The 27,812-nt window shown below is 49.2% G+C and overlaps 5 protein-coding genes across 5 annotated transcripts; 3 read left to right on the top strand and 2 right to left on the bottom strand.

The window, feature by feature from the left end:
- Positions 1-64: 64 nt before the first annotated feature.
- On the bottom strand, positions 65-2,353 carry N7503_009098 (glycoside hydrolase family 95 protein; the record flags this gene model as incomplete). Its single annotated transcript, XM_057068645.1, has 1 exon — positions 65-2,353. The coding sequence occupies one exon, from the start codon at positions 2,351-2,353 to the stop codon at positions 65-67; it is 2,289 nt and encodes a 762-aa protein (XP_056919500.1).
- Positions 2,354-3,107: 754 nt separating this feature from the next.
- N7503_009099 (putative MFS sugar transporter protein) lies at positions 3,108-4,779 on the top strand (the record flags this gene model as incomplete). The annotated part of the gene is made up of 2 exons (XM_057068646.1): positions 3,108-4,079; positions 4,138-4,779. The coding sequence occupies 2 exons, from the start codon at positions 3,108-3,110 to the stop codon at positions 4,777-4,779; spliced, it is 1,614 nt and encodes a 537-aa protein (XP_056919501.1).
- A 2,391-nt stretch (positions 4,780-7,170) lies between these two features.
- On the top strand, positions 7,171-7,491 carry N7503_009100 (uncharacterized protein; the record flags this gene model as incomplete). The annotated part of the gene is made up of 1 exon (XM_057068647.1): positions 7,171-7,491. One exon carries the CDS (start codon positions 7,171-7,173, stop codon positions 7,489-7,491), a length of 321 nt encoding a protein of 106 aa, XP_056919502.1.
- A 1,457-nt stretch (positions 7,492-8,948) lies between these two features.
- N7503_009101 (putative sensor histidine kinase/response regulator) lies at positions 8,949-16,111 on the bottom strand (the record flags this gene model as incomplete). The annotated part of the gene is made up of 2 exons (XM_057068648.1): positions 8,949-13,056; positions 13,107-16,111. 2 exons carry the CDS (start codon positions 16,109-16,111, stop codon positions 8,949-8,951), a joined length of 7,113 nt encoding a protein of 2,370 aa, XP_056919503.1.
- A 2,522-nt stretch (positions 16,112-18,633) lies between these two features.
- On the top strand, positions 18,634-24,674 carry pkhB (putative sensor histidine kinase/response regulator; the record flags this gene model as incomplete). The annotated part of the gene is made up of 4 exons (XM_057068649.1): positions 18,634-19,177; positions 19,230-23,884; positions 23,941-24,054; positions 24,111-24,674. The coding sequence occupies 4 exons, from the start codon at positions 18,634-18,636 to the stop codon at positions 24,399-24,401; spliced, it is 5,604 nt and encodes a 1,867-aa protein (XP_056919504.1). The 3' UTR covers positions 24,402-24,674.
- Between the last annotated feature and the right edge of the window lie 3,138 nt (positions 24,675-27,812).

The following is a 27,812-nucleotide window of genomic DNA, read 5'->3' on the forward strand; positions in this document are numbered from 1 at the left end:
GTCTAGATTCTCATGCAAGACAAATGATTATTCGTCCCACGTATCTTGCACATGTACTAATAGTCTATCTAGAGTAAATCTCCGGCGGGAACCTGGATTTGCCAGCACACTCAATATTCAACTCAAACCCACCCGGGAAAACAAGAGTGACTTTCTTTTCTCCCTGGGACTGGATAATGACATCACCCACAAGAGCTCCATTTTCAAAGCTAAAGTCCAGTTCGAAGCCCCCTCGAGCACGCACGCCATGGATGGTTCCCGTCCAGTCGCTCGGACAGGCTGGGAGGAGTCGAATAAATCCCGACTCGTGGGACTGAATCAACATCTCCACGATACCTGCAGCCCCACCAAAATTACCATCGATCTGGAATGGCGGGTGATTGTCAAAGAGATTCGGAAGGGTAGATTTCGCCAGTAATAAGTCGAGATGCTTTTGACATTCCGCCGTGTCACGGAGTCGGGCGTACAGATTGATGAGCCAGGCACGACTCCAGCCTGTGTGACCACCTCCGTGCTCGGCGCGTCGGCGAAGCGTCTCTCTGCACCCAGCTGCGAGGTTGGGGGTCTTGTCTGGCGTGATCGCATTGCCGGGGTAGAGGGCCCATAAATGAGACGTGTGTCGATGGCCAGGCTCGACTTCGTCATGGTCTTCAGCCCATTCTTGTAGGTAGCCTTTCGGGCTGATCTGCATAGGTGGGAGCCGAGTGCGAGTTGAGTGAACCTGGGGAAGGAGGGAATCATCCGTCATGCCTAGTTGCGCGGTTGCTAACTCGAAGTCTCGTAGCACAGCATCAATTATTTGGATGTCAATGGTTGCTCCCTCACATAGCACACCCTTCTGTCCTTTCTTGTCGTAATATGAATTCTCAGGCGAGACGGATGGGGATGTCACTAGATATTTTCCAGATGAATCTTTGATCAGGAAGTCGAGGAGAAACTCGACACATCCACGAAGAACTGGAAAATATTCTCGGAGAATGCTCTCGTTTCCCGTGAATTGGAAATGCTCCCATATATGACAGCAGAGCCATGCACCTCCGAGCGGCCAGAGCGTACCTGGTATCCAACGGTCTACAGGATCGGTGTCGGCCCAGATATCAGTGTTCGCATGGGCAGTCCAGCCACGACAACCGTACATCTTTTCCGCAGTATTCTCGCCATTGGCTACCATCCGGGAGAGGTGTGTGAACAAAGGCATTTCGCATTCAGATAGGTTACAAAGGTTTGCAGACCAATAATTCATCTGCAGATTGATGTTGATGGTAAATCTAGAGCCCCAAGCCGGGTGAAAAGAAGGGTTCCAGATTCCCTGTAGATTAGCCGGTAAAGGATAAGCCGCGCTCCCTTCATGACTACAGGCCATGAGCAAATAGCGGCTGTAGTTATGGTAGAGTGCTATCAAGCCCGGGTCTCTGGTTTCCAAAACTCGTTTATCTGTAGAAAGGTCTGATCGATCTGGTAGGAGCGTCAGATGCATTCGCTTCCATATCTTCTGGTTCTCTTGGACTTGTTGTCTCCAGGTATCGCGTGGAGCGGATGCAATGCTTGCAATATCGGCTTCCGCATGGTTATCACCTTTCTTCCCATTCACACTTGTTCGCGCCGCGATGTAAATTACCGCATCATCAGAATTGACGACCAGGTTCTTGCCCTCTTTAGTAATACTGCCTTTCCCGTCCGTATCGAGGGTTTGAACATGGACGATGCAACAGGCAGGGTTTCCCTTTCCACCGGGCGTGATGTGCATGGTGATTGTATTCTCCTTACGACCCGGAATTTTCAAGTTAGGACTCTTTCCGACGGTCTCGACATAATCAAAGTACTCATGCGACTCAAATTCAAGGTCACTCATTCGGGTCAGACGTAGCATAAAACCTGTCTTCACTGAGGAGCGAACGCGCAGAATGAGTACTGAAGGATTATCAGTGGCAATCATCTGTCGCTCGTATGCAACATCCTGGTGCTCGTAGTTGACATGCAAGACCCCCTTTGTAAGGTCCAAAGAACGTACGTACTTGTTAACGTTCTCGGGCTTATGTCCAAAATCCAAGAAAAGATTACCGAGAGGCTCGTAGTGTCGTTGACTTGCTGGGGTTGCGAAGAAGTATGTGGTCACGAGCCTTTCCGCCTCGATATGATTTCCCTGGCGAATGGCTTGTCGCAGAGCTGGCAGGTTGCCCAAGGCGTCTTCGGGTGTTCGTTGTTGAGGCCCACCATACCATAACGAAGCTTCGTTAAGCTGGATCATCTCCGTATCGGTGCGACCGTGGACCATGGCGCCAAGTCGACCATTGCCCAAGGGGAGAGCCTCATTCCAAGTGGCCGCGGGTTGTTCGTACCACAGCTCACTCATGATGCTTTAATTATGACGTTAGAATTTAGATGTTAAAATGAAGAGGAAACGAAGTTCCCTTGTCTTCTCTGATTCAAAGTGCAACCGGACCCCGACCACCGTGGAGCCATGAGAATATAGTGGACATTCGTAGAAGGAACGCGTGATACAAAATCCCTGCTAGCCTTCTTTCTAGCAGTAACATCGCAAACCTAGATCCCGGTTAAATTCAGACTTTCTTTGGTAGATTGACTTTGACCCGGACGTTTAGACTAGCGCGAAAGTCAAGCATCAAGCTCAATCTATATTTCCCCGCACTCGCTTGCAAGTGGTGGAGAAACCCAATCAACGCCTTCCAGGATTCCTCATTTCGCGCCTCATAATGCTCCCCTAGTGGAAGCAAGGGCTTTATTGGTGATTCTCCATCCTGACAGGTAATGTGACTAACGCCATTTCACTGCAATGATTGCTTTTTTTAGTCGCGTCACGCTAGCGAAGCTAGGAGACCCAGTCATTGATCTCCAGATCTTTCTTTTTTTCCTGTTTAGACTCGGATCCTGGCTAGTGTCCGTGGCCGAATAGGGTTCTGAGCATGAATCTTTAGCCACCATGATGATCCTGGTCGGGTTATCCAGGCTCACTGGAGCTGAAATACGAGCGATCGCTCCTTGGTTCTTCCCCGGATTTCTCAACAGCTAACCTGTCTTGGGTCTGCTTGGTTGTTCGGCACATATTTTGAGACTACTCTGTGACTTCCTTTTTCGGTACTTCTACCATGGCGAAAGTTACGCCGCAAGCAGAGAAGGTGTCGAAGATTGACAGCGAGGAGTATGTTGAGGAGGTTGCTCTGGCAAGATTGACAGAAGAAGACTTGTGGACGATCTCGCAGGAGTCACTGAGCCTTTGGTCATGGACTGGTTTTCGCTTGTTCCTTATCATGCTCGTTCAAGGCTTTAATCAGGCTGGCTTTGGAGTGGACTGGGGTGTGATTGGTGGCATTGACGCATTGCAGGCATGGCATGACTACTTTGGTTTCGGTACCGCGGGAAGTACCTACGGATTAATCAATGCATTGATGAGCATTGGAACAGTCTGCGGTGCTCCATTCATGGCCTTTGCCGACGTGATCGGTCGTCGGGGCATCAACTTCGCTGGAAATGCGATTGTGATCCTTGCTGCTATCTTGCAGGGCTGTGCCACCAATCTAAGCATGTTCATGGCGGGCCGGTTCTTCATGGGCTTCGGTACTGCTTTGATGTCAAGCTCTCAGTATATTGGTGAGATTTCTCCGGTTCACCTCCGTGGCCGCATGGTTGGTTTCTTCGGTGCCTGCTTCCAGGTAGGCAGTTTGGTCATGCTCGGTGCTATGATCGGGCTTGACAACCTGCCTGGAAACAATGCCTGGCGTATTCCTCTAATCCTCGAAGCTGTGTTCCCGGCCCTCGTATGCCTGACTATCTTCTTCTTGACCCCGGAGTCGCCTCGATGGTATGTCATGAGGGGCCAGCGCGAGAAGGCCAAGAAAGTGATAGCCAAGTACCACACCACCAGTGGTGACATCAATGAGCCAATTGTTGAGATTGTGGTCACCCAGATGGAAGAGTCTTTGGAAAACGATCGAGCTGGCTTTTCTGAGTTCTGGGATTATCGAGTCTTTTTCACCAAGACTGTTCGCTACCGGCTTTTGGTTCTGACACTCTACTCGATCTTCCAGCAGTGGAATGGTGGCGGTATCATCACATACTATGTAAGAAGAATAGATTCCTTCACCTTTGCCTTTCAAATACTGACCAACTTAATCCTAGATGACACCGGCACTGGAGACCATTGGAGTCAACACCACAAAGCAACAGCTGGGAATCACAATCGGGAGCACAGCGACTTATTTTGTCTTTACCGCGGTTGGAGCACTGTTGGTTGATAAATTCCGCCGACGAACCCTTATTTTCTCTGGCTTGATCGCGATGATCATTTTCCAGACTGCGGTGACCATCACATCCTGGCAGTACAGCCTCACCTCTAGTCATGCCGCTGCCGCACTGACCATTCTCTGGATTTTCCTGTACCAAACATTCTCTGCGTCTCTCATCGCTACGATGCACAATCTTTACCCTGTGGAGGTGCTCTCTCTGGCACTCCGTGCGAAGGGCATGGGTCTGTACAGTCTGATCCAAGGTGGCGCAAGCGCTGTTCAAAGCTATGGCATTAGCGTGGGGATCGCCAAAGTTGGTTACAAGATTTGGGTGGTGTATATCGCATATAACTCTGTCCAGCTGGTTCTGTCATACTTCTTCTTCCCTGAAACCAGTGGACTGACCTTAGAAGAGATTGATACGATATTTGAGACCCCTGGAGTGGCACCTGTGAAGATGTCCCTGGATATGGAAAAAGCAAAGAAAGAAAGGGCTTTGGCCAGACGGGATGAGGAAGGCAGATCTGGACTGTGATGTATACCGGAGTTTGAACGGTAGCAGACCTTAATAATCAAATTACGTGTTCTATCCGACCTCTGATTGAAGATCCGATCCCGGATATTGTCAAGCTCATCGGCCGTCACCTGAATTCAATACCACTGGATCTGCATCTACCCGTAAGTCATAGATAATTCTCCTTATACATGTGGATGCCCATCCAAGACCCACAATGAAACCATAAGAAGCAAACATCTTCCCCTCGCATGCGCCACAATTTTGGGACGTTGCGACAGGACGCAAGAGCGCTACAAGTGGCTCTTTGGGCCCAAATTTGACACAAGGTGCCCATGCCAAGTGGATGATGAAACGGCGTCGGTTCCGATGCAGCTGTACGTTTCCGACGGAGGCATGCGTGTTCTGTTGCACTGTATCCATCTTCCATGGTCTGTAGTGCGGTCGAATAAGGCTAATACTGCAGTTCCACCTCAGTTCCACCTGGACAGGTACGATGGTATAATTGCGATGAGTCCTGTGACTTGTTCCTACAATGGGATTGAATCTTGGCGATCCGAAATCAGATGATATCATCAGCCCTAAACAACCATGGAAAAGCCATGTCTTGAATCTTGTTTGATTCATAAACGCTTGATACATGATTGAATCTCCACCATTATTCCTGGTCTGAGTTTTAATCAAACTCAAACACTAATATCTTTGGCATGCAGCGTCACACAAACAGCTCAGGTACCGAGCTAAGTGGCTTGACCAAACACACCGGTCTTCTTGATTACCTGCAATCTAAAGTCAATTTGCCATTTCAATGTTGCTCTTTATGGGCTTTCAGATCATGTGTGCTGGGACATGAAATGGTCAACAGACTCCTCGCATCCGACAGTGTTACAGCCTTGGAAATTGGCACGATGTTCTGTAGTATTGATCAGATCCTATACTATGCAAGTATACAATGAAGAAGTAGCAAGCGTCTCTAGTCCTTCTTTTTTTTCTGATTTTCTGTGGTTTTCGTGGTAAGTGAGGCTGCCTTATATGCTTCGATTCGTAATATCCTTTGATAGTGTCTTTCTTCTTACTCAATTCTCCGTAGCATAAAACAATAGTATAACATAGAATGACGTTGATCGGGAAAATAACAATGCTCTTCCCATGCAGCGATGGGATACGGGGTAGACCATGTACAATATAGCCAGTGGAGAAGAAAAAGGCCGGTGCAACGACGGAAAGGCTGAAAGACTGGCAGGCTACATCAACTTTATTTTCGTGTAATTTCTGGACTTTATCAAACTAGCTCCGGCTTGTGTCATTCGGTTTCCGCGTGGCAAGATACGAGATGGGGTGGTTATCCCTAATGATTCCCTATTGATACCCTATTGATACCAGCCTCTCGTAGCCACAATGTAGATACAGCTGTTGATCCAGTCAAGATGAACGTTTGAACCCACCAATCGGAAAGCAGACGTTGATCAATACGTTGCCTAAAATTCCTCTCATTAAGTAATTCGACCCTGACGCACAAGCCTACGTGCACAACCATACGGACCGAGACGGGACTGCTGCATCTCTCGACCACGCTCCAGCAGATTCTTCCTATGCGTGTCCGGTTGCGCGGTAGTAAATCGTGTTACCATGAGTTCTACCAATCAACAGCCTGGCCTTGAGTGCGGTCGGGTCGATTGGCTCGGTTGCCATCGTCATGAGACAGATAGCACTTTTCTTTTTTCCATAGACAAACGCTTGTATGTGTTGGTACTCAGCATCACTTCGAATATCCGTTACGCTACAAGATACAATCAGCTGTACGCCACTCTCGCACTTTCCATGTTTCACTCTTTATACAGTATTCTATTTATTAAACCTCTTTCCGGGTTGGCTTGGTCCTGCGCCGTTGGGGGTGTTTCGTAGCCCCCCCTTTTCCCCTAGTATCACCCTAGAAGTAGTTGTCGGGTGATACTAAGGGGGCTGTCGGGTATTGGATGACCAGGTTCAGGTTCTCCACGGGGAAATGTGTGTGAGCTTGCAATATAAGGGAATGGCAGCACCTCCCATTCTTCATCTCCATACACCACTCCGACGTCGGTCTTTTTTTTTATTCCTTTGACAATCTTGCAGCTCCCTCTTTCAACTCTCTCGTTATCGTCGTTTTCATTCTTCTTTCGCTCGGCTCATCGCTCGTCCGTGCATCTGCGTTGCAATCGATCAATCTCTCTCCAGACTCATCGCTACGCGCTCTCGCCCATCTATGGCAAAAATACTTTCTTCGTGAGCCCATGCCACGTCCAGTCGATACCTGCTTTTCAGCATTCCATCCGGATAGAGGTCATTCTCTTGCCTAGAATTGGTGCATCCCAATCGTTTGATCGATCACCTTCGGTTTTGTTCGGTTTGCCGTTTCCCCTTTGTTCACCCGCAATGCCGACAAAGGGTGCCGACGACACCGCCATGCCCGAAGCTCAAGGTTTGAAATACGACGAGTCGGAGATGGCCTTGTTTCACGCGAAGCTGTCATATCACGCGACTATCGATCAACGCATGGAGTCTCATGATAGTAACTTGGCGGCAATAACCGATGCTCAGGGCAAGCTGCTTAAGCGATGGGAATTGTTGCGGCAGACGGAGAAGGAGCTGGTAGAACAAGGGAAAAGTCTTACGCCTTCTGATAAAAGTTTATTGGCGCAGTTGGCATGGCGATATAAAGAGCTGGAGAAAAAAGCAGCGACCAACGATTCTTGAACGCAAATGACGAGGCAAACGCGCTGTTTGATTTGTTCATTATGTCCTTTTTTGGCGACTATACATTTGAACGGCGATATGAATGGCATTTCTGGCGCTGGGTTAGAATGAAAAGGCTTCAACACAGCAGGCAATAGCTTCCTGCAACTTTGTCGAGGTTTCCTTTTCCTTTTTTTTTCCTTAGCTTAACCCCCTTGTTTCACTGGCCTTATTGTATCTCTTACACTCTATTCTTTTGTCCATATATTTCAAATAGCATTATGAATACTCACGTCTCTTAGGCTCTTCGGATCACCTATAATAAGTAAAAGAAGCCCGTTCGGAGTTTTTTTTTTTGTCGTACCGCATGCCTTTTCTCCTTTGCGACTTTACCGTTCTGTTCCTCTCTTGTCCCACTTTCGTCATAGCTTGCAAGCATACAGCTTTGGCCCCGACAGGACTCGAAAGAATTCCCGCTCACAGTTGTACAAGCAACAGAGCAAACGTGGTCTACTTTGCAACAGTTGTAACAATTTATCTTTGGAGCCTATCTAAAGCAAACATACCCAGCGATCACCACATTGAAGGCGGACACTAGCTTGGATAGGTACCAGGTCTGATCCTCTGCACAGTCAGACATAACAAGGGATTGCATTCGGGAGTATTGGGCTGATATGCAGCATTTTCCACAGCATGAAGCTGCACATGACATTTGTGCTGGGAGACTGAGTGTTAAAAACACGAAGTATATATTTCCATTAGAACCAGAATCTGCTTTTCGCAAATCTCAACACATCAATGAAGCCTTGGAATTGGACGAACTACAATTGGGTAAAATAAGACACTTTGTACGGGTGCAGTGGCCATCATGAAAATAATTTTAAGCTCATTGCGGCGGTCAAGCAAAATATATTCCTTGGAGACTTGCCAGTAAGAAAAGTGTTTGATACCGCTCCGCACCAATTAAATCAAATCGAACTTTTGCCAGATTCCAAGGTTCGAATCAATGAAGAGTAAACAGAATGTCTAGTCCCGCTAGCGGAAATTCCTGAGGGCTCTAAAAAGCTAAATCTTCTACGTCTTGGTTTGTTTTGAACATGAATGGCAGGGAATAATGGGTATGTTTATTAAGCACATGAATGCTTTGATAGAAAAATTCGATTCCACTTGGACATTACAGACCCAGTCTGAAGTTCCAAAACACCATCCATGAAAAACGTAGGCAATGACTAAAATGAGAAAAACATCAAATGCAACTCATAAATCCTATCATAAAACATAAACATGTCAAAGTTTAGTGACCGACGAGGAGCCCTGGAGACTTCAACGGATTCTAAAACGAAAATAACCAGTACTTAAGCTTGGAATGATAAGATGAACCAAAAAGAAAATCAACAGGTATGAGCGTCGCTGAGCTCTGTAATGACAAAGGCTCCATGGCGCCTCATCCCTTCTATTCGGTGCAGCTGTGCAGGGTATCATTTTGAATGAGGATTTGGGTTGGGGTTGTGTGTCATCATGTCTTTAGAGCTCCGGGCTGGTGGAAGTTTGGCCAATTCGTCTGACCCGGATGAGGAAATGCTGGTTGGCGTACCGGAATCATGGCCCATGCTTGATCTGGACCCTTTTTCTCGGAGTACCAGCCGAGTACGTGGGTGGGATGGAACCGGGGCGAGGTACTTGTCAAGAAGCTCACTCAGGATCGGCGATCTGACCGGCTTGGGGAGGTAGTTGTTCATTCCGGCGTCGAGACACTTCTCTCTATCGCCCTCGATGGCACTAGCCGTCATGGCGATCACCAGAACTTCATTCACGTTGGGGTCTGGATCGCGACGGAGTTCGCGGGTGGCATTGTAGCCGTCCAAGGTTGGCATCATGACGTCCATTAGGACAATATGGAACGGATTGCCTTCGTTGGATCTGGCACGGAGAGCATCCACTGCTTGGCGTCCATCGCTAAAGGCTTCGCACTGGAGCCCGAGACCAGTCACAAACTTGACCGCGATCTTCTGGTTGATGGGATTATCTTCAGCGATGCAGACGCGAATCTGATCGCGTGGAATTTGCGTGAGATCGCGAGTGGTGGGTCGGGGAGCTTGTTTGCTTTCTGCTTTGCTCAGGTCCTGCGACCATGCGGTCTTGACCGCCGTCTTCTTCGGGGCTTTGTTAAAGACCAAGTGGAACGTCACAGTGGTTCCAACTCCAGACTCGGACTCAAGCCAAATAGCACCACCAAGGACATCCTCAATGATTGCCTTGCAGATACTCAAGCCTAGACCACTGCCGCCATATGATCTTTCTGTTGATGGATCAGCCTGGGAGAAGGGTCGAAACAGGCGTGCTTTCTGCTCTTCGGGGATTCCAATTCCAGTGTCGGACACGGAGCATTCCAGGCGCACGCGGCCCTTACCCTCGCGGACAGTCTTTGCCTTGACGACGATCGAGCCCTTGGGTGTGAATTTGTAGCTGTTGCTAAGGAGGTTCATGAAGATCTGATGCAAGCGGACAGGGTCACCAAGAACGACAAGCTCCGCAGGAACACGATCCAGCTCCTCAATCGTTGCCAAACCTCGCTCGCGGTGAGTAAAGCGCAATGCACGAATGACCTCCGTGATGGTCTCCTTCAGGTTGAGCGGCACTGTGGAGATCTTCATCTTGCCAGCTTCTAGCTTAGAGAAGTCAAGGATGTCATTAATGAGGGTCAATAGGGTGTCAGCGCAGACACGGATAGATTCCACATATTCATCTTGCTCTTTATCCAACTTGGTGCCCTTGAGCAGCTCTGAAAGTCCAATGACACCGTTCATCGGAGTTCGCAGATCGTGTGAGATATTTGCTAGGAAAATGGATTTGGCGCGTGCAGCATCTTCCTTTAGCTTCACATTGTGTTTGGCCTCAGCTTCCGCAAACTTCGCTTTTTGCTCCGATTCGCGTGCTTGCGCGAGGGCACGCTTCTGGGATTCGATCATAGACGAATTTTTAGCGCTCACCTTTCGAATCTCACGGAAAAGCAAAGCGTTCGATAGAGAAATTCCAATTTGGTTGCAAAGCAAATGCAACACCACCACGTTTCGCTGTGTGAACCAATTCGGCTTGCCTTCCAAGTGTATAACCCCAAGCAGTTGGTCGCCCTGAACAATCGGCAGCGCAATGACGGACCGACCCTGGGGGTAGTTGGCGAGATATGATTCATCGACATTGGAGAAGCGCTCGTCCTCGAGGACATTGTGCACAAGGACCTCTTCCTTTGTACGCATGACATAGTACGTGATATGCTGAGCCATCCGACTCTCAGTTTCAGAGAAGGGTAAGCCCTCGGGGTATGATCGTTGGCCTTTATCAGAGTCTGCTACCGCCGCAATGGCAAATCCTTGTTCATCAAAGTTTGTCGCAATGACTGCAAAATCGGAACCGTTGCACGACTCCAATAGAATCTCAAGCATCTTCAAGAAGAGTTTGTCGATCTGAAGCTCAGAAGACATGACCTGGCTGGACTCCAGTATGCTGGACAGATCGATAATATCTAGACCCACGCTTGAGATATCCATAGATTTCTCGTCTGAATTGACACCATTTTGCTCGATCCATTGCTGCCTTCTCTCGTCCTCCTCCATTTGAGATGGTATGATAATCTCGTCTTCAACCGCTTCACGAGTAATCTCCATAATTGAGTCAAGAGTTTGGCATCCAACATCAACCGTCCTAGCAGAGGTCGCTGTCTTGAGTAACCATTCATGCTTCTCGGCAAGCATGATCGCTTTGCCGTTAGCACCCATGGAGCTCCATGCCGCAATGGACTCCTGCACTAACGCACGAGCGGCCCGTTTTGCGCCGCGTCTGATAAGAAATTCGCCTTGCAACTCAAGTGCAAGAGCCTCCTCCAATGGCCATCCATGAATCTGACAATGATCGATAGCGGCCTCAAATTTCTGGATGGCATCATTGTGATCATTCCGCACCTCGGCGATGAGGGCCTCAAGCAGGAAAGCCCACATACCATAGTTCGCTTCTGAGCAACTTCGAGCAAAGTCTATCTCGGCCTTATACCCAAGGATTATATCCATTTTCCCATCAAGATATCCCTGGGCAGGATAGTCATTGTGTAGACTGAGAAGTGAGACGGCAAGGTAAAAATGAATGATATAGGACACACGCACAGACCAGAGTCTGTAAGATGTACCAAGCAACGTATTACCCACCTGAATTGCTTTGTTGTAGTGTCCAAAAAGGAACAGGGGGATCATGGAAAGACCAAAGTAGATGTCACGAGGTCTGTCAGCATTGCTAGCATGGGTGTCCAAAAACTTCATGAATGAGGTTGTCCGGTGCTCATCATCCGACATGACGTTGTCCGAGGAACGGAATTCCGTTTTGCCTTGCAGAGCCCGCGCGACTTGACGAACAGCAATAATGCTGGCACCGCCACGGGTATCTTGGGCCCAGTTTGGGATATCTTCAGGAGCCTCTAAGCAGAAGGCTTCAAGTTGGGCCATATCCTGACCGAGGTAAAGCCTAGTCATGGCCATTGAAGAAATACTAATCAACGTGATGTACGGGTCGCCCATTGTAAAGGACACTTCAAGCGAGGCCTCTAGAGCTGGCAACGTTGATGCCAGAGGAACACGAAGGTGGCTGACGTAAAGGTTGTGAACGATCGAGCCTCTGCTCTGCGTCCACGGCTCGGGACAATGTTCAAGTAGGGAAAGGGAGAGATCGCTGAGCTTAGTACCAAATTCGAGGTCCTTGAAACGGCTCAGTGTGATCATGGAGAGATGGGAGCAGCCAATCGAAATAGGTGTGAATCCACCCCTGGAGATGTGAATATGCATCATCTCGATTGCCATTCGGTAAAACGTCAGGGCATCGTCCCAGTAGGTGACGGCCATGGCCTCTGCCATGACCGCTCCAATTGTCATGAGATTGGGATCCTTGCTGATGGGCTTCTGAGCAATGGCGTCGATGTCGACGGATTGGAGGTACTTCTTGAGTTTAAAGAAAGCAACGTCACATTCTTCGAAGGTCGTGGGGGCGCGGAGGTGGACGCCAAGTTCGTCGAGACATGATAGCAGCGACTCCATTGAACGGTGATGGTCACCCGTTTGAGCCATGATCTTGGCTTTGATGACCCAAGCCCTTGATTTACTGACCGCATCCTTGCCGTGGGCGAAGACAGATTCAATCAGCTTGAGAGCGTCCTCGTTCTGGCCCTGGGACCAGGACATTTCTGCCGTCGCTATGTAAAGACGCATGGTCTCGTCATAATATACGTCCGCGTGCTGATCATCCCAAGGATCGTCTTGCAGGAGTGCGATACAGTGCCGGAAATACCAAAGAGCACTTGGCCGAGCGCCAGATTGAGCAGCCGTCTGCCCAGCTTCCCATAAGATACGTCGATAATCGATTCTGAGACTCACACGGGATTTGATCCTGCGCGATGCAAGTGCAACATGGTGAGCCACGGAGTACCGGCTGCGGTGATCGTGGTAGTATTTCATCAACGCCTGCGAAAGGATGAAATGCATCTTCTCCACATTGCGGCTCTCACTCAATGCAAAGGCAGCTTGCGCGAGTCGATCGTTCCCGAACCTAAAGCGATGGTTAGTCAATTTGATAGCTTGAGCTTAAGATTTACACACTTGAACTCGTCGTCGGTTTTACCAGTGTTCAACAGGTTTGCCTGAACGAGGTACTGCAACCCAACCACGATATCACTCTCTGATTGCCTGACCAAAGTGACATTTCCAGGTTTTGTGAGACCCAGCTCTTCGTCATCATCATCTATTGAGGTCACAAATTCACTAGTCAAAATCCTTTGAACGAGCGAGAAGGAAAATGGACTTCCTATCAGAGCTCCCCAAATCATGATTGATCGGGCAGCTGCCGGGATCTCTTGGAGACGTTTGGTGAGGAAGCCTAGTCCAAGTCCCTCTCCATACACAGGAGCAACAAATTCAGTGAAAATGCGATCAAGGTCGAACAGCCACTTTGAGTCCTTCCATGAATACCAGATGCAGTTCTTCCTGTAGCATGTTTCAAGCATTACCCGCACGTAGAAAGGATTTCCCTGGCTCTTTTCCTGGACAACAGCGGCTAGGGGAGTGAGGGTTGGATTGGGTTCTTGGTGCATTGTTGCAGCGACAAACTCCATGACATTGTCTTCTGGTAATGACTCAAGGGTAATACGCGTGACGTTGGGCAAGTCGGTTTCAAACAAGGACCGAATCTGGTCAGACTCGATCTCATCCTTGCGGCTTGTAAGAATAAGCACACATGGCAGCTTCGTTTTGATGATGTTCAGCACCAATTCCAAGGTCTCGTCATCTGCATACTCGAGATCATCCAAGCAAACGGTGATAAGCTTAAACTGACACAGTGTTCTCAGAATTTCAATGAATATATCCATCAAACGCATGTTATTTGAAGCAGCATTCGACAGGAAAAAGTCAGCAGATGTTTGGCCTTGGTCCATCCATGGAATATGAAGCCGCTTGGCAGGGTCTTCACGAGCCTCCTGTTTAGCAATTGGCTGCGCAACAGAGACCCTTGGAGATGGCTTATACTTGGCTCCCGGTGCCATTAGTTGCTCCGGTAGATCTAGCACCTTATGGAGTGTGGGCCACATGGACCGCAAGGCTGATCGAATGCTATTGTGGTAATCGGTATTGACATCCTGCTCCGAGAAAATTTGGCGCAACAAGCTGGCCAAGACTTTTGCAAACGGTTCAAAGGGCACCCGCTTGGCTCTGTCCAGACGTGTGATTGCAATGTACCCACCCTTACGGATGAGGGGCTGTACCCGATTCAGAAGGTCCGTCTTGCCTATGCCAGCAGCTCCGCTAATTGCAATCACCTCACAGCGTCCATTGCGGCGGTATTTGACCCCCGTTTTCTGTTTCGCAAGTGAGGTCAACGAATCAGCTTGGCTAAAGGCCTGGGTTGATGGTTGGCTGTTGGTATTGGTACCAATGGAAGGATGGCTCTCCCTATCTGTGGTGTGTGAAGATCGAGAATGGGAAGGGCTTTTCATGTTGCTAGGAATTGGCACAGGTGGTGTTTGGCTTAATGAATCTGGGCCTGCCGAAGCTTGCCTCAACCTTGGAGGAGGGGATGTGTCATTGCTCGCTATGGACTCTTGGGCGTTGACATGTGCAATGTGGTATTGAGTGGTATTCGAGCTGCTTCGGGGAGGTAGATGGAACGAACCAGAGTCACTAGAGACAGAGGCAAGGTCGAAACTTTCCACGCGCCCTTCCGATATCGAAGAATTGGAGGCGATTGCGTGGGCTGTTGCCGGACTTTGCACATATGCCTTAGCAGATGCAGCCGCCTGGCGCTTTTTGACCTTCTCGACCACACCAATGATGGTGTCATATTCTTTCTTTCGGCCAATCATTCGGGAAGGCAGCGTGAAAAAGGATGACACGTCTCGCTGGGCGATCTTGAAATCATTCAAGGCTTCGCTTTCTCCATCACCCAGCAATTTAGCTACTTCTGCCAAGTCCCGCTTGACGGAAGAAATTGTATGGTAACGGTCGTGCACGACTTTCTGCGTCATTTTTTGGACGACGGCTGAGAGAGCGTCGGGGATATCCATCCGTTTGGCGGACACTGGTGTCAACTTCTTGGTCAGCACATTCTGGACTACTTCAACGGGATCACTGCCTTCAAAGGGCAATTTCCCGACGAGCATGGACCAGAAGAAGAGACCAAGCGCGTAGATATCCGTGCGACTATCTGGCTCTGTAGGCATCCTGCCGGTTTGCTCCGGGGCGATAAATTGCAACTTGTACTTGGCTCCAAGCTCCCGGGAAACAGAGGACCAGCCTTCACTCAGCACGTTATCAAAGGAGCGGGCGCCGTTGCCCATGTTGGAGAGTTTGACGGATCCCATTTCGCTGCTAAAGTGGAATGCATCACCACGAATCTCTCCATGAACGGTCTTCATGCCATAATGCAAAATTTCCAGGCAGTCGCACGCTCCAATTGCAAAATCAAAAAATGCTGACAGGTCGACTTGCTCGTTGGGTGTTACATTATGATCGCCTTTAGTCCCCGCGACAAAGGATGCAGGGCCAAATGTGACCAAATCGCGCAATCTATCGTGGCCGGGTGATTCGAAGATAGCCACCAAGAGGGACCCTCCATTTACGGGGTCGGCAGGAAGTCGTATTAAGTCGATCGGTCGCACGGTGTGATTGCAGTCTGGATCTGATGATTGCACAATCGACCTAAGCATATGAAACTCTCGTTCAAGGCGGATGAAGTTTGTCGAAACGCGGGCCACGACCGGTATCCAGACCGGTTCATGGTCGCCTCCTCGTGAGAGCGATAGCTCACTGCTCGTCTCACTCACACTAAACCTCCGATTGGAGCCTCGCGCGGAAGGGCGAGTGTCGGTGCGGGGGGAAAATCGAGTCAGGCTGGAAGGACCGGAGGAGGCAGGGCCGGAGGAGGTCGCGATCGGGGTGGAGAGGTCTGAATCGATGGCATGGCGAAATCCTGATATATGCCAATGATTGTAGGTGGAGTGGAAGGGCTCGACGGACTGATCCCAAGTATAGCCAGGCAAGTGGCCTAATCGTTCAAATAGTCGGGCAGGTGGTAGCGGCAGGTCGTCGCTAATTAAGTGACTCTCCTCCATCTCAAGGGGAAATTTGCAGATGTCTACAGAGCTGTAGCCATCCAAGCCTAGCCAATATTGGGTTTACCGACTTCAAGTAGAGCGGGATCGCGGCGGGATAGATAGACATGGACCCAAGCGGCGCTAGTGATAAATGGAGGGTATCGGCCCCCAAATTCAAGGGTGACCAGATGTCGCTTCGGAGAGGGAGGGGTCAACAGGACCTGGCACACATGAAGAATCACAAGAGAAGGGGAACGGGAAACAGTCAAGTATGTAGCTCGTGCAAAAACCGCAGCGCATGCGATAGTGGGACGGGAAATCTATTTTGCGGGTCACAGCGACTTAATTCGGGAAGTATATATTTCGAACATTGAAGATGTGTGCATCACCACTATCCGTTTGGAAACGTTCAATATTCATTATACACCAGTTGATCTCAAATCTTTCGAACCTTCCGACCCTTTCAAAACTTGTAAAAATTGTAAAAACGAGAACATGTATCGGTAGTCTATTCAGGTAATATGTTGTCCTGTCCACCAAGGCCAGATTGAAATCGGTGGCTGGTTCTATTTCTTTCTTTTGGACTTAATCTACCGGTAACACCGTATCGTAGAACTCGGCAGTGAAACCCTTCAAACTCCATCTCTCCACCTGAGTACCGACATCTCATCTCCTGATTTAATGCTCCAATCTTCCAATTTACGACTCTACAGTCGGGTGACACCCGTACACCGGACCACGGTCGGGGAATTCGGGTCCGAATCAGACTCTAGTGTTTGTCTCCAATCCATGCTGACTGTCCTCGTGGACCAATACGAGCCGGGCTGGTCAGCCTTATTGGCTTTTAGGTATCCCCAAAGCCTATGGACGTCGCCCCGAAAAGCCAAGAGATTCCTTCATCGAGGTTTCAGCCCATGACGTACCACGGGATCTTTTTTCTCATTATCATGTCAGTGGTTGATCTGATTTCTTTTTCTCTAGCCTTTTTCCACTAGCCTTTTCCTCGATTCGACTCTTTTTAGATGGGTTCGGTTCGAGTCGCGCGCCAGTTGGCACGGCTAGAATGGCCCAATATGCCAGATGACGACAGGTCCGCGCGGGAGGACTCACACCTGGTGGTGATCGGATGACCCCAAAGGGAGACCGATCGTCGGGAGTCAAAAAGGGGATCCGTCCCCCTCGACGAAGCCATTTTGACTTCATTCCAAAAGGGGGGGTAGGAAAGCGGGTTCACGGTGGTCCCGACAGCGCCACATCAGTCGATCGCTTCATTTCCAAGGGGGCCACTTTGGGGGTGGATTTCTTTTTTGGGGCTTCTAGAAACACCGCTAATGCGACCCCTGGACCTTCTCGCTTGCATCACTTTGCGGCAGTTTGGCATTGATCGACCTCCAGATGCAGAGTTGGCCTTGGGCCTAGAATTTGAGGAAAGAGAGAAAGGTGGGCTCTTGCACATTCCAGTGCTCAGATGCCTTCAGACCATGCAGTGGACTTCATAACGTACTCAGGATGGATTGATTACACAATACGCAGTAGCCATTTCAAGGAAATCGAATCCGTCCCCATTTTTATTTTCAATGGGCGGTTCGCTTGCCACCACATGGGACATTGTCGGTGAATTGATCAGTGCGTTGATAGTGTATTTCGAGAATCGGGTTTAGCCTCACCATCAAGATAATAATACCCATCACTATAGGCAACGAAGAAGAACCGGTGAAAAGGAGGTTGGGAAATGGACGGGGATAGGATTCCCCCGTTCTCCCCTTGTATTTGGATATGACTCTACGGTATTAACAGGAAGTTTCAAAACCAGAGTGATGGTCATCTGACCTGGGAAGAACACCAGGAACACGAACACCTAATCTCTCAATGAGGGTGATCACCTCGTCTATATCAAACTAGTCTCTAATTATTTCCCATTTGACTTGTAAAGACGAATCAAAATTCAGAAACGGGGTCAAGCCACCAAAATGTCCGCAGGGCGTCAAGGTTTTTTTGGCTTTTGCTTTTTGTTTTATGGACCAGGGCCACACTACGTCATAACACCCCCCGGAGACTGTCCATCATTCAGAATCCACTTTTTTCCCTCCTTCATCCACTCCTAAGTCGATCCAAGCAATGGGCTGGCGGGTACTGACGCCAGTTTCCAGAGTCACTCTTGTCTGGTTCCCTCGATCCCGATCATCCCCCCTCAAATCACACCCACAACACACCTGGTCTTGTTGTGCCCTTCCCCAAACACCTTTCGTTTGATAGGGCCTATACAGAGTCCGAGGCTTAATCATCTGAACCCTCAGATCTCACCATTTTATGATCCCACTGCTTGACAGTGATTTTTTTTTTTCTATTGCGTATCTCATCACTTTTCGTGTCACCAGTTCGTTCCTTCTTTCAAGCCCATTTTGCGTGAACGACTTGGCCTCTCCCCCACCCACGACTTTTGCGAACCGACCGCTGCGGCCGAGACATGAACGCCTCATCTTCCTCCCGCGTTGTCGTCGTCGCCCAGGAGTATTGATTTGCTCGGAGTGTCGAAAAGAATGGGGGACGTGCATAACAGGAGGAGCCCTCCATTTCCATCGCCAACAGAGACAGTGTCGCCCGTTGCGCTATCGCACCCTCCTCTCCTACAAGCCCCGCGGTCACCCCTGGACCATGATCAGGCAGGTAGATCCCAGGATGTATTCTTACTCGGATTAGATGGGTTGGCGAAGTCGACAAACCGCAAACCACCTCGTTTTTCGCGGGGCGATTCTGCCGAGCAGGTTTCCAGCCTAACACCGATCACAGAGGATACACGATCCACCGGCGAGCGACAGGAAGACCAAGGTCGGAGTTCACAAACTTTGAAGGAACTGCGACGACAGATGGAGGAGCTGCTGGTCTACCAACAAATGCAGCAACAACAGGCCCCAACTCAGGTTCCCCCTGGACAGTCAAACGAGTCTCCCAAGAGACGATGCCCACCCACCTCGTCTGTGACAGACCTTCCCAACGCCATCGCGCATCCTTCATCTGGCTCACTGGGCTCTGGAGGGACCATCAAAGCCCCTTCGCCGAACCAGAGCACCGTCCAAACACCTTGTTACCCCTTCCCCCAAAGTACAAGACTCGATGAAACCTAGTTCGGAGCAAGCAGGACGTGAAGGCCAGTTCCGATTGAAACTTCCATCCGAAAAGGTGAGGTCGTCAGGATCCCAATCACCAGAGGAGAGACCCACCCCGGTACAACGTTCTATTCCACCAAACTTTCTGCCAGCTCAAACAACCGCTATACCCGATGATCCAGATTTTGCGACCCCCAATTTGTACGATCTGACGTTGAAGTTGAATGCGGATGCGGGGTTGGATGGATGGTGGTCGAACCTTATTGATATCCTGCAAGGACATTACGGAGCCGAACGAGTATCACTCGCCGTACCGGGCGATGCGACAGATCTAGAGAACGTGCCATGGGGTCAAAAGGCGATCTACAACCAACATGGCAGTACTCTAGTTGATAATGGCCAGAAATCATTCCTGCATGACGATGTGCCACCGGAGACACCTGTCGTGCGGACCTATAACAACGAGGCGAACCCGACATCGGACGAGATCTCGACGACTTTCCCTAACTCCGCGAAGTCTTCATCTCGACCTCCTCTGTCTTCGCGTCACTCTTTTGCTGGATTTGGCCATGGCAAAAAGCAGCCTCTCGACCAGGATTTGTCCCATCAACTTTGGAAGTCCAATAGCGTTAAGTCGGAGAAAAAGCATGCTCGTATTGCGGATGAGCTCTCTATCGAAACTACACCATCTTTTAGCAGTCAGCGCACCCCCCAACAGCAAGCCGAAGTGCATGAGGCTCCGGACAACTTGATCCCTGTGCGACATGCAGTGTTTCCTTTGTCAAGACCTCTGGAGGTGGAGTCAGATCCTCTCATCAAACGTACCGGTGTGGTGAAGCTGTTTGGCCGAACAAGCCCTGTCATCCTTACGCGAGAATATTCAGAGAATTCGGCCCCCATTTTTAGCAACCCAAGTCGGAGCCCACTAGAAACCGTCCAAGTTACACCAGGGAGTGAACCGCCCAAAACTCATGTCACTGCTCCAAGTGTTTCTTTGCAACATGAACCCGCGGCTAGCCTTGTTGCCCTGGGGCTACGACAATATGATGAATACGAGCAGGCCCCCCAGTCACCATGGTCCCAATCCCCTGCGCCTTCACCAGCACCCCGCACACATGCCGACCAGAATCCCTTTTTCACGAATCATGCGGTCGATGAAGGTGCATTCGACAAGAATCCACCTGCCCACGATTACTCTAACACTCGCCCATTAGAGGCCATTGGAATCGACCAATCTAAAACCGTGATTCATATTCCCCTTTTGCATAGAGGTCGCTCTGATCAACCTTCCTCGTCAACTTTAATGTTTCCTGTGGCCGTCATCTCATTGCTGTCCACAATTGTGCCATACCCACCCAACCTCCGCAGATCCCTCACAGATCTGATGCCTCACTTAACGACCTCATTTTGCTTGGCTCAGCAGTATAGTCAGCTCGAACGTCAGTTGGCGACCAAGGTCGAAACTCCTCGTTATGGTCATTTACTAGGACTTGGCGGTACCTTCTCCGACGCAAGCAGCGAGCTGGAACTCGTCGCAGGATTAAGCGGCCATGTTAGTTATTCTGTTGGCGATGAAGGGTCTGCTCGGGCCAGTGTCGCTAGTCCCAGTGACCGCTCATCTACAAAGTTTAGCCCTGCTATCTCAAGCTTTGGAACTCCTGGTTTCGAACTTGGCCACGCAGGATTGGGGTCAGCAGGTCTTTCCCCGGCCATCACAGGACGCGATATCACCACAGACAGTTATTTCACTGCTCAGCATCCCAAGCATCCCCGCGAGAATGGAGCTCAATATCGACAGCGGATACCGAAGGCCAAGACGAAAGTCGCCGAATCAACTCCGACCTCCCCCGGAAAAGTGACTGGAAACGCGTCCAATACTGAAGACGCCAACTCCCAAGATCTGAGCCTTTCCATGGCATCTCAAATTCAAGATATGAGACCGCCGTCACTTATCTCCCCAACGCAACCCTCGTCGCGGCAGGCATCAACGAATTCATTGTATACTCAGCTGCAACGTGAATTACCCCGTCCGTTCTCTGACACTATAGCACAACTGATGCTCAATTCAATCCCACTCCATCTCTTTTTGGCTAAACCCCAGAGTGGCGAAGTGATATGGACTAATGCTAAATTCGATGCTTTCAGGAGGAGTAAGCCCCAAGAACAAAGATTACGAGATCCTTGGCAAAATATTCATAGCAGTGAGCGCGATCATGTCTCAAGTGAGTGGGAAAATGCTTTGCGGACAGGCTCTCAATTCACTGAAAGAGTACGCGTGAGACGGTTCAATGATGAGGGTGCATACCGCTGGTTCATCTTCCGAGCAAATCCGTTGCTGTCTGCAACCGGAGAGGTCCTTTACTGGATTGGTTCTTTCCTCGACATCCATGAGCAGCATACTGCTGAGCTGGCAGCTATTCAGGAGAGGGAGAAATTTGCCACCGATGCCAAATACCGGGCATTCTCGAATTCAATCCCCCAGGTTGTGTTTGAGGCGACTGAAAACCGGGGGTTGATATTTGTTAATGAACAATGGAACTTGTACACTGGACAGCAGCTCGAGGAAGCCCTTGATCTGGGATTTGCCAAGCATGTCCATCCCGACGATCTGGAGAAATGTGGCGGACTCACCTCAACCACGAAACATAATCCAATTGGGTCCATTGATAAAGCCAAATCCGCAGATGGAGGAAGTGGCCAAGTACCTTCTGAAATGCACGGTGTTTCATCTGCATTGGATGAACTCGTGAGGCGGGGTGTTGCATCCTTGCAGAAAGATGAAAATGGACGTGTCTTTTACTCCACTGAAATTCGACTTCGCTCCCGAGGAGGTGATTTTCGATGGCATTTGGTTCGCTTGGTTCTTGTTGAGACAAGCAGCTTTGGCAGTGAGGAAGCCTCGTGGTACGGCACTTGTACCGACATAAATGACCGCAAAAACCTTGAGCGTCAGCTTAATAAGACAATGGAGTCCAAGACAAAGTTCTTCAGTAACATGTCACACGAGATCAGAACCCCTCTCAACGGAATCCTTGGTACCATTCCATTTATCCTTGATACGCAGCTTGACAGCGACCAGAGGAGAATGCTGGATACCATCCAGAACAGCTCTATCAACCTTCGTGAACTGGTGGACAATATCCTGGACGTGTCTCGTGTTGAGGCCGGCAAGATGTCACTAGTCAGCTCTTGGTTCCATGTCCGATCCATGATTGAAGATGTTATTGACACTATCGCTTCTCGAGCCATTGATAAAGGCCTCGAGATTAACTATCTGATGGCTCAAGATGTGCCATCAATGGTTATCGGTGATCGATTCCGTATCCGCCAAGTCCTCATCAACCTCGTCGGCAATGCTGTCAAGTTTACCGCCCAAGGCGAGATATTCATCTGCTGTAATCTCAGTCATGACGAGTCGCCCAACATCCAAAATACCGAGGCTTTCTTGAAATTTGATGTTGTAGATACCGGTAAAGGTTTCAGCCAGACTGATGCGGACCGTCTCATGCAAAGATTTAGTCAGTTGGGCGAGAACGGATCACAGCAAAATGCTGGAAGTGGACTTGGATTGTTCCTATCTAAGCAATTGGTCGAGATGCATGGCGGCAAGCTCACGCCCAGCAGCATGGAAGGCAAAGGAGCTAAGTTCTCCTTCAATGTTAAGGTTGATGCTCCCTCTCCTCCCTCGCCGTCCGAGAGACCCAATCTACTCCGCCAAGCCTCAACTGCCTCTAGAAGACCAGTGACATCCAGGACAACATCTTACGATCAATATGCGCTGTCGCCGCTGCGCAACTTTGATGCCAAACTACAAGATCCTTCCATCCTTTCCCCGGGGCTTGATTCTCCTGCGTCACGATCTCATTCACCTACCTTCAGCAGTACGGGCGCGGGCTCTGACACCAAGGGCCTGAATTTGCAATCATCGACCTACTCTGCTCCCCCAACTGCGGATCCTCATACTGCTCAGTCACCACCATTGAATCTGCCCAAAACCGAGGGAGCTTCGAATACAAGCCCGAAACCACCAATCAGAGAGAATTCCGATGATTCTATTTCTAGTGCTCCCGTTCAGTTGACTCCACCACCGGTCAACGTTTCTGAAGCTTCTAGCAACCCCTTGGCCGAAGTTTCTCCGCACGGTTCCCTCTCGATTTTCATCTTATGTCCCCTTGACAATACGCGGCGATCGACAAAGCAACACATCCAGCAAGTCGTACCGCATGAGATTTCTTTCAAGATCACCACATTGTCCGATATTGATGAGTGGAAGGACATGATGCAATCAGGCTCCAATGTGCCCTGCACCCATCTTGTTCTCAACCTGCCTGCAACTGATGACATACTGGAAGTCATCCAACATGTGACCGAGTGTGAACCCAGCACAGCTCCTGTGGTCGTGATAATTTCGGATTTGTACCAGAAACGACAGATCAGCACTCGCGTCAAAGAATTGGCTACCTCGGGGAAAAAGGTCTTCATCGTGCCAAAACCTGTCAAACCCTCTGCTTTCTCGACTATATTTGACCCCGAGAGCAAGCGCGAGCTGAGTAAGGATCGCAATCAAGATATGGCTCGCGAGATCAACAACAATTTCAAGTCCATGTCCAAGATGGTCAAGGAACAACTTGGGAACAAGGGGTACCGCATCTTACTTGTGGAAGATGACGAGACCAACCGTGATGTATGAGCGTTTCATCCCCTTTACTCGAATGTCGACGATGCTAATCAGATATCTAGGTTATGCTAAAATATCTCGACAAGATTAAGCTTATGTCAGAGACTGCATCCAATGGCCAAGAAGCTATTGATATGGTCTTTTCCAAAGAGCCGGGCTACTTCTCTCTCATTATTGTAAGTTCTAATCTACTCACCAGTGCACCAAAGGAAGCCTAGCTAACAAATCTCAGTGTGATATCCAAATGCCCATCAAGAACGGCTACGACACCTGTCGAGACATCCGTGCCTGGGAGCAAAAGAACCACTATCCCCAGATTCCGATCATGGCTCTGTCAGCCAATGCAATGACAGAACAAATCGAGAATGCCGCACGTGCGGGCTTCAATGACTATGTCACTAAGCCCATTAAGCACAACGAGCTGGGCAAAATGATGATGGGACTTCTCAACAGCCACCAACCACTTCTCCTTCTTCGAGATCGGTTGCATCCTGGCAACCCACAAACCACTATCCGCCGCTAGTGGAGACGAATCCTGCATGATGACGTCTACCATGATACTATTTTATTCTATCTGCTCTGTAGATGGCGATTAACTTTGATTTTGACACTATATCCTCGATTGCATGTTTTTCAGCCTTTTATTTGCACCAGTACACGATCGAGCGACTCCACGGTTTCTGATTTACGGTTCACGGTGCAACTGGTCATTGATTTTTGGGATACGGAAGAGGGGTGGGGACTTCAGACCAAGGGCATATCCCGGCGCATGTGCATTTTTTGGTGCGCTCGTTACTACCATCTGATCTGGTTCCCCATCGCATCGAAATCACCTCCTTACGACTCCCGAAGACATAAGCGTCGCATTTATTGCATTGGACATTGCGCCACTTCGCCATCTTTACAGCATACGGCATTCCATTCCATTCTTATCGGACGGCCCCGTTTTGTGTATTATTTGACTTCTTTTTCGCATCTATGTCCCGTCGGTGTGGAGGGTTTGGTTTGCTTTGGCCCTATGAGACCGAGTACATGGCGTTACTGCCCGAAATGGGCTTTCTTGTCTTTTTATTTCTATTCCTTCCAGAGATGATGTTGCTGGTTTTACTTCTCTGTTTCTTTCTTTCTTTTCTTCTTTTTTTTATTTTATTTTTTTTTTTAACCTGTGATACCAGATTACGAGCGCATAACGACAGCTTTGGACTGATCTTCTGGATCTGTATTTGTCAATAATAATTCACCTTGGTACCTTTTAACTTTTGATCTTATGGTGTGACTAGAGCCGGGATCCGTAATTTTTAGTCACGAGCCTCGTCACTCAACTCGTGGATCCTGTAACTACTAGTATATACGTGGTACAACATGAAGGCTGAGTATTTAATAGTTGATATTGATATTGATATGAAACCTCTTCATCGATATAGCTACTCTTAGCTAGGTTTTTCTGTGTACTTAATCTCTAAGACCAAGAATACCTTTGAAGGTTGGTCATATCTACCCGATACCATGGACGGAGTACTTGGGTATACTTTCCGACCTGTCGAAGGACCAACGCTCCTCTCTGATAGGAAGGAAACTAAGTTTCGCACAGTCGCCACAGAGAATGGGAATCAAGGGGGCAAAGGTTAATCTTGGAGAACAAAGGACAGGATGTATTCATATGAGAATGCCTATCAAGGATAAGTAGCACTTCAAAACTAAGAACTAAGTTCTTAGGTAATATATTCCATAGATAAAATCAGGAATTAAATCCTCAATTATGAATCATGGCTTCTCAATTCTGCAGCCTGCATAAGAATAAATCTGCCTTGTTAGAGTAAAGAACGCCAAAAAGGCCGTGAGTATCCGACAAAGAATTAGATCGTGCCCAACTTTACAACCCCATCCAGACTCCAACACCCAGGCGTTCAAACTCTGCAAGGCAGATCTGAGGGACAAGTGCAGAGGAAGAAAAAAGGCAAAAGCCCGAATAAATGAGTAAAAAAAAAAGAAACCGTCCCAAAGCGGCAAAGTAGGATGAGTTGGCGACGGCAACCGTCCAGTCATGACGCTGCATGTGGCGGTGAAGGAAGCGTATCGTGAAAAAATAAATCCCCGCTTAACCCCACTCGCCCTGCCCCGTCTGGTCCAAATTCAAGGTGATCGGCTCAGTGGGCTTGGGGATTGTCCGGATATTCTGATCCAAGGTTAGAGAATGGAGCCCGAGGCCAATTGGGGCAATAGCTCAATAACATGGGGGCTATGGGAGGGGGGGAAAGAGCGCAGAAAACCGACGTGGTCGCGGTTCATGGGCTGAGAAACTGGAGGGCAGTAAATGAACTAGCATGACTGTGTATGTGAGTGGGGAATGGTGTTGTCTGGAATCCCTCGGACCAAAACTCCGGGCTCGTGTGCAACGTATGCAACTTGGTTAGCCTTGTTGACAGGGTGCATATATACATTGAAGACGACAGGAGAGAATGGGGAAGATAGTGAGACTTGTTTCCCGGGGTTTTATCGTTGAAGGAACTGCATAACCCGGGCCTTGGAGATGTCTGACCGAAATAGCGAGGCTCAGAGAGGGGCGGATCAGCCGCCGGTGAATGGCCAGATAGTTGGGGCTATGACGATGTGAGAAATCTGGACGAGGTAGACAAAAGGCTTGCCCCCAGTGTTCATTCTATTGATGTGCCCTGCGCGTCATTGCTATGCTGCCCGATGCCCGGGCTAGACGAACCGGAACAGAGATTGGGCGTGGAAGGTAGTCTGTTGGCGTAGCATCCTTGCGAAGCCTTATTATAATAAAAAACAATTCTTTTCCAGGTTCTCAATTTTAATTCCTCGGGAAAGGATGGGCAATTAGAATCAAAGAATTAAAATGGAGGAGGGTGGTGACACGGTGTAATTCGGTGGCAGGATGCGTCTTCGACGGGGCATATTGGCACTTGTCAGGCTGCAAGGCATGCAGAGAACACGGCTAGGATGCAGAGTACATTGGATGGCATTGGCAAGTATGTTAGAGGGTATCGGAGTTTCCCAATGGGTGTCCTGCGGCAGGGCCCTTAGGCTCTTCAAGGATTTTTGAATTTTCTTTTTCGGACTGGAGCCTGGGTAGTCCTATGTCAGCAAAGAGCCAGGACCAATGATGACGAGTTTTCGCCGGGAGTGAATTTTTCTTATCGAATTGCGTTACCGACGGCCTGCAGAGGTGGTCTCTTTCGCATGGCCCGAGGCCAAGCAAGACATCGAACGTGTGCATGGAAAGTGGGGAGATGCTCCTCTTCCAATGGCGTCTAGAGCGCTTGTCCGTGCTCCATTGCTCACAGTTCCCTGCATTTCTAGCCACTTGCGGGCTGGTGCAGAGGCTTCTGGTGCCCTCCGAGAGCAATAGCCGCATGAAGGCGGGCAAACGGGGAAGCAGGGATCAGCCTGTCGATGTAATACCTGTTCATTGCCTTTTGACTTTCCGTGACTGGAACGGATCACACATCAGTCACACAATCGTTTTTTTGAGAATGGCTGATCTCGATGTGACTCTAGCGCAGATGGGGTTTGCGCCTGAGGACTTGGGGGCCCTAGTCTCGGCAAGTTGGGATCTTTAGTCTCCACGGTTCGTTCGGGCCATGCAGTGATGTCCAACATATGGATCTTCATTCCGTGTGACCTCGCCATGGTCTTGATACCTAGAGAGGCCTGCTTTTTGAGTTTCGGGTTGCTGAATCCCAGATGATGTCAGGCAATGGGACATCTTTTGTTTTATTTTTTCTCTGCAGAGAGAAGTAGGTCTCGGAAAGAAACCCGCGGCTCTCAATGTGTCGAATGGTCAAAACAGGTCTTTTCCAACGTTTGAACACCACGCAGACATAGAGGTCAGTGGTAAGACACTAACATACACTTAGCAATCAAACTGGACGAGGGAGACCCTAGGTTTGGGGCGAAAAAAATGCTATGTCAT

Source organism: Penicillium pulvis, assembly GCF_028828015.1.
Source record: "Penicillium pulvis strain IBT 33274 chromosome Unknown contig_7_segment1_segment0, whole genome shotgun sequence".
Taxonomy (NCBI): domain Eukaryota; kingdom Fungi; phylum Ascomycota; class Eurotiomycetes; order Eurotiales; family Aspergillaceae; genus Penicillium; species Penicillium pulvis.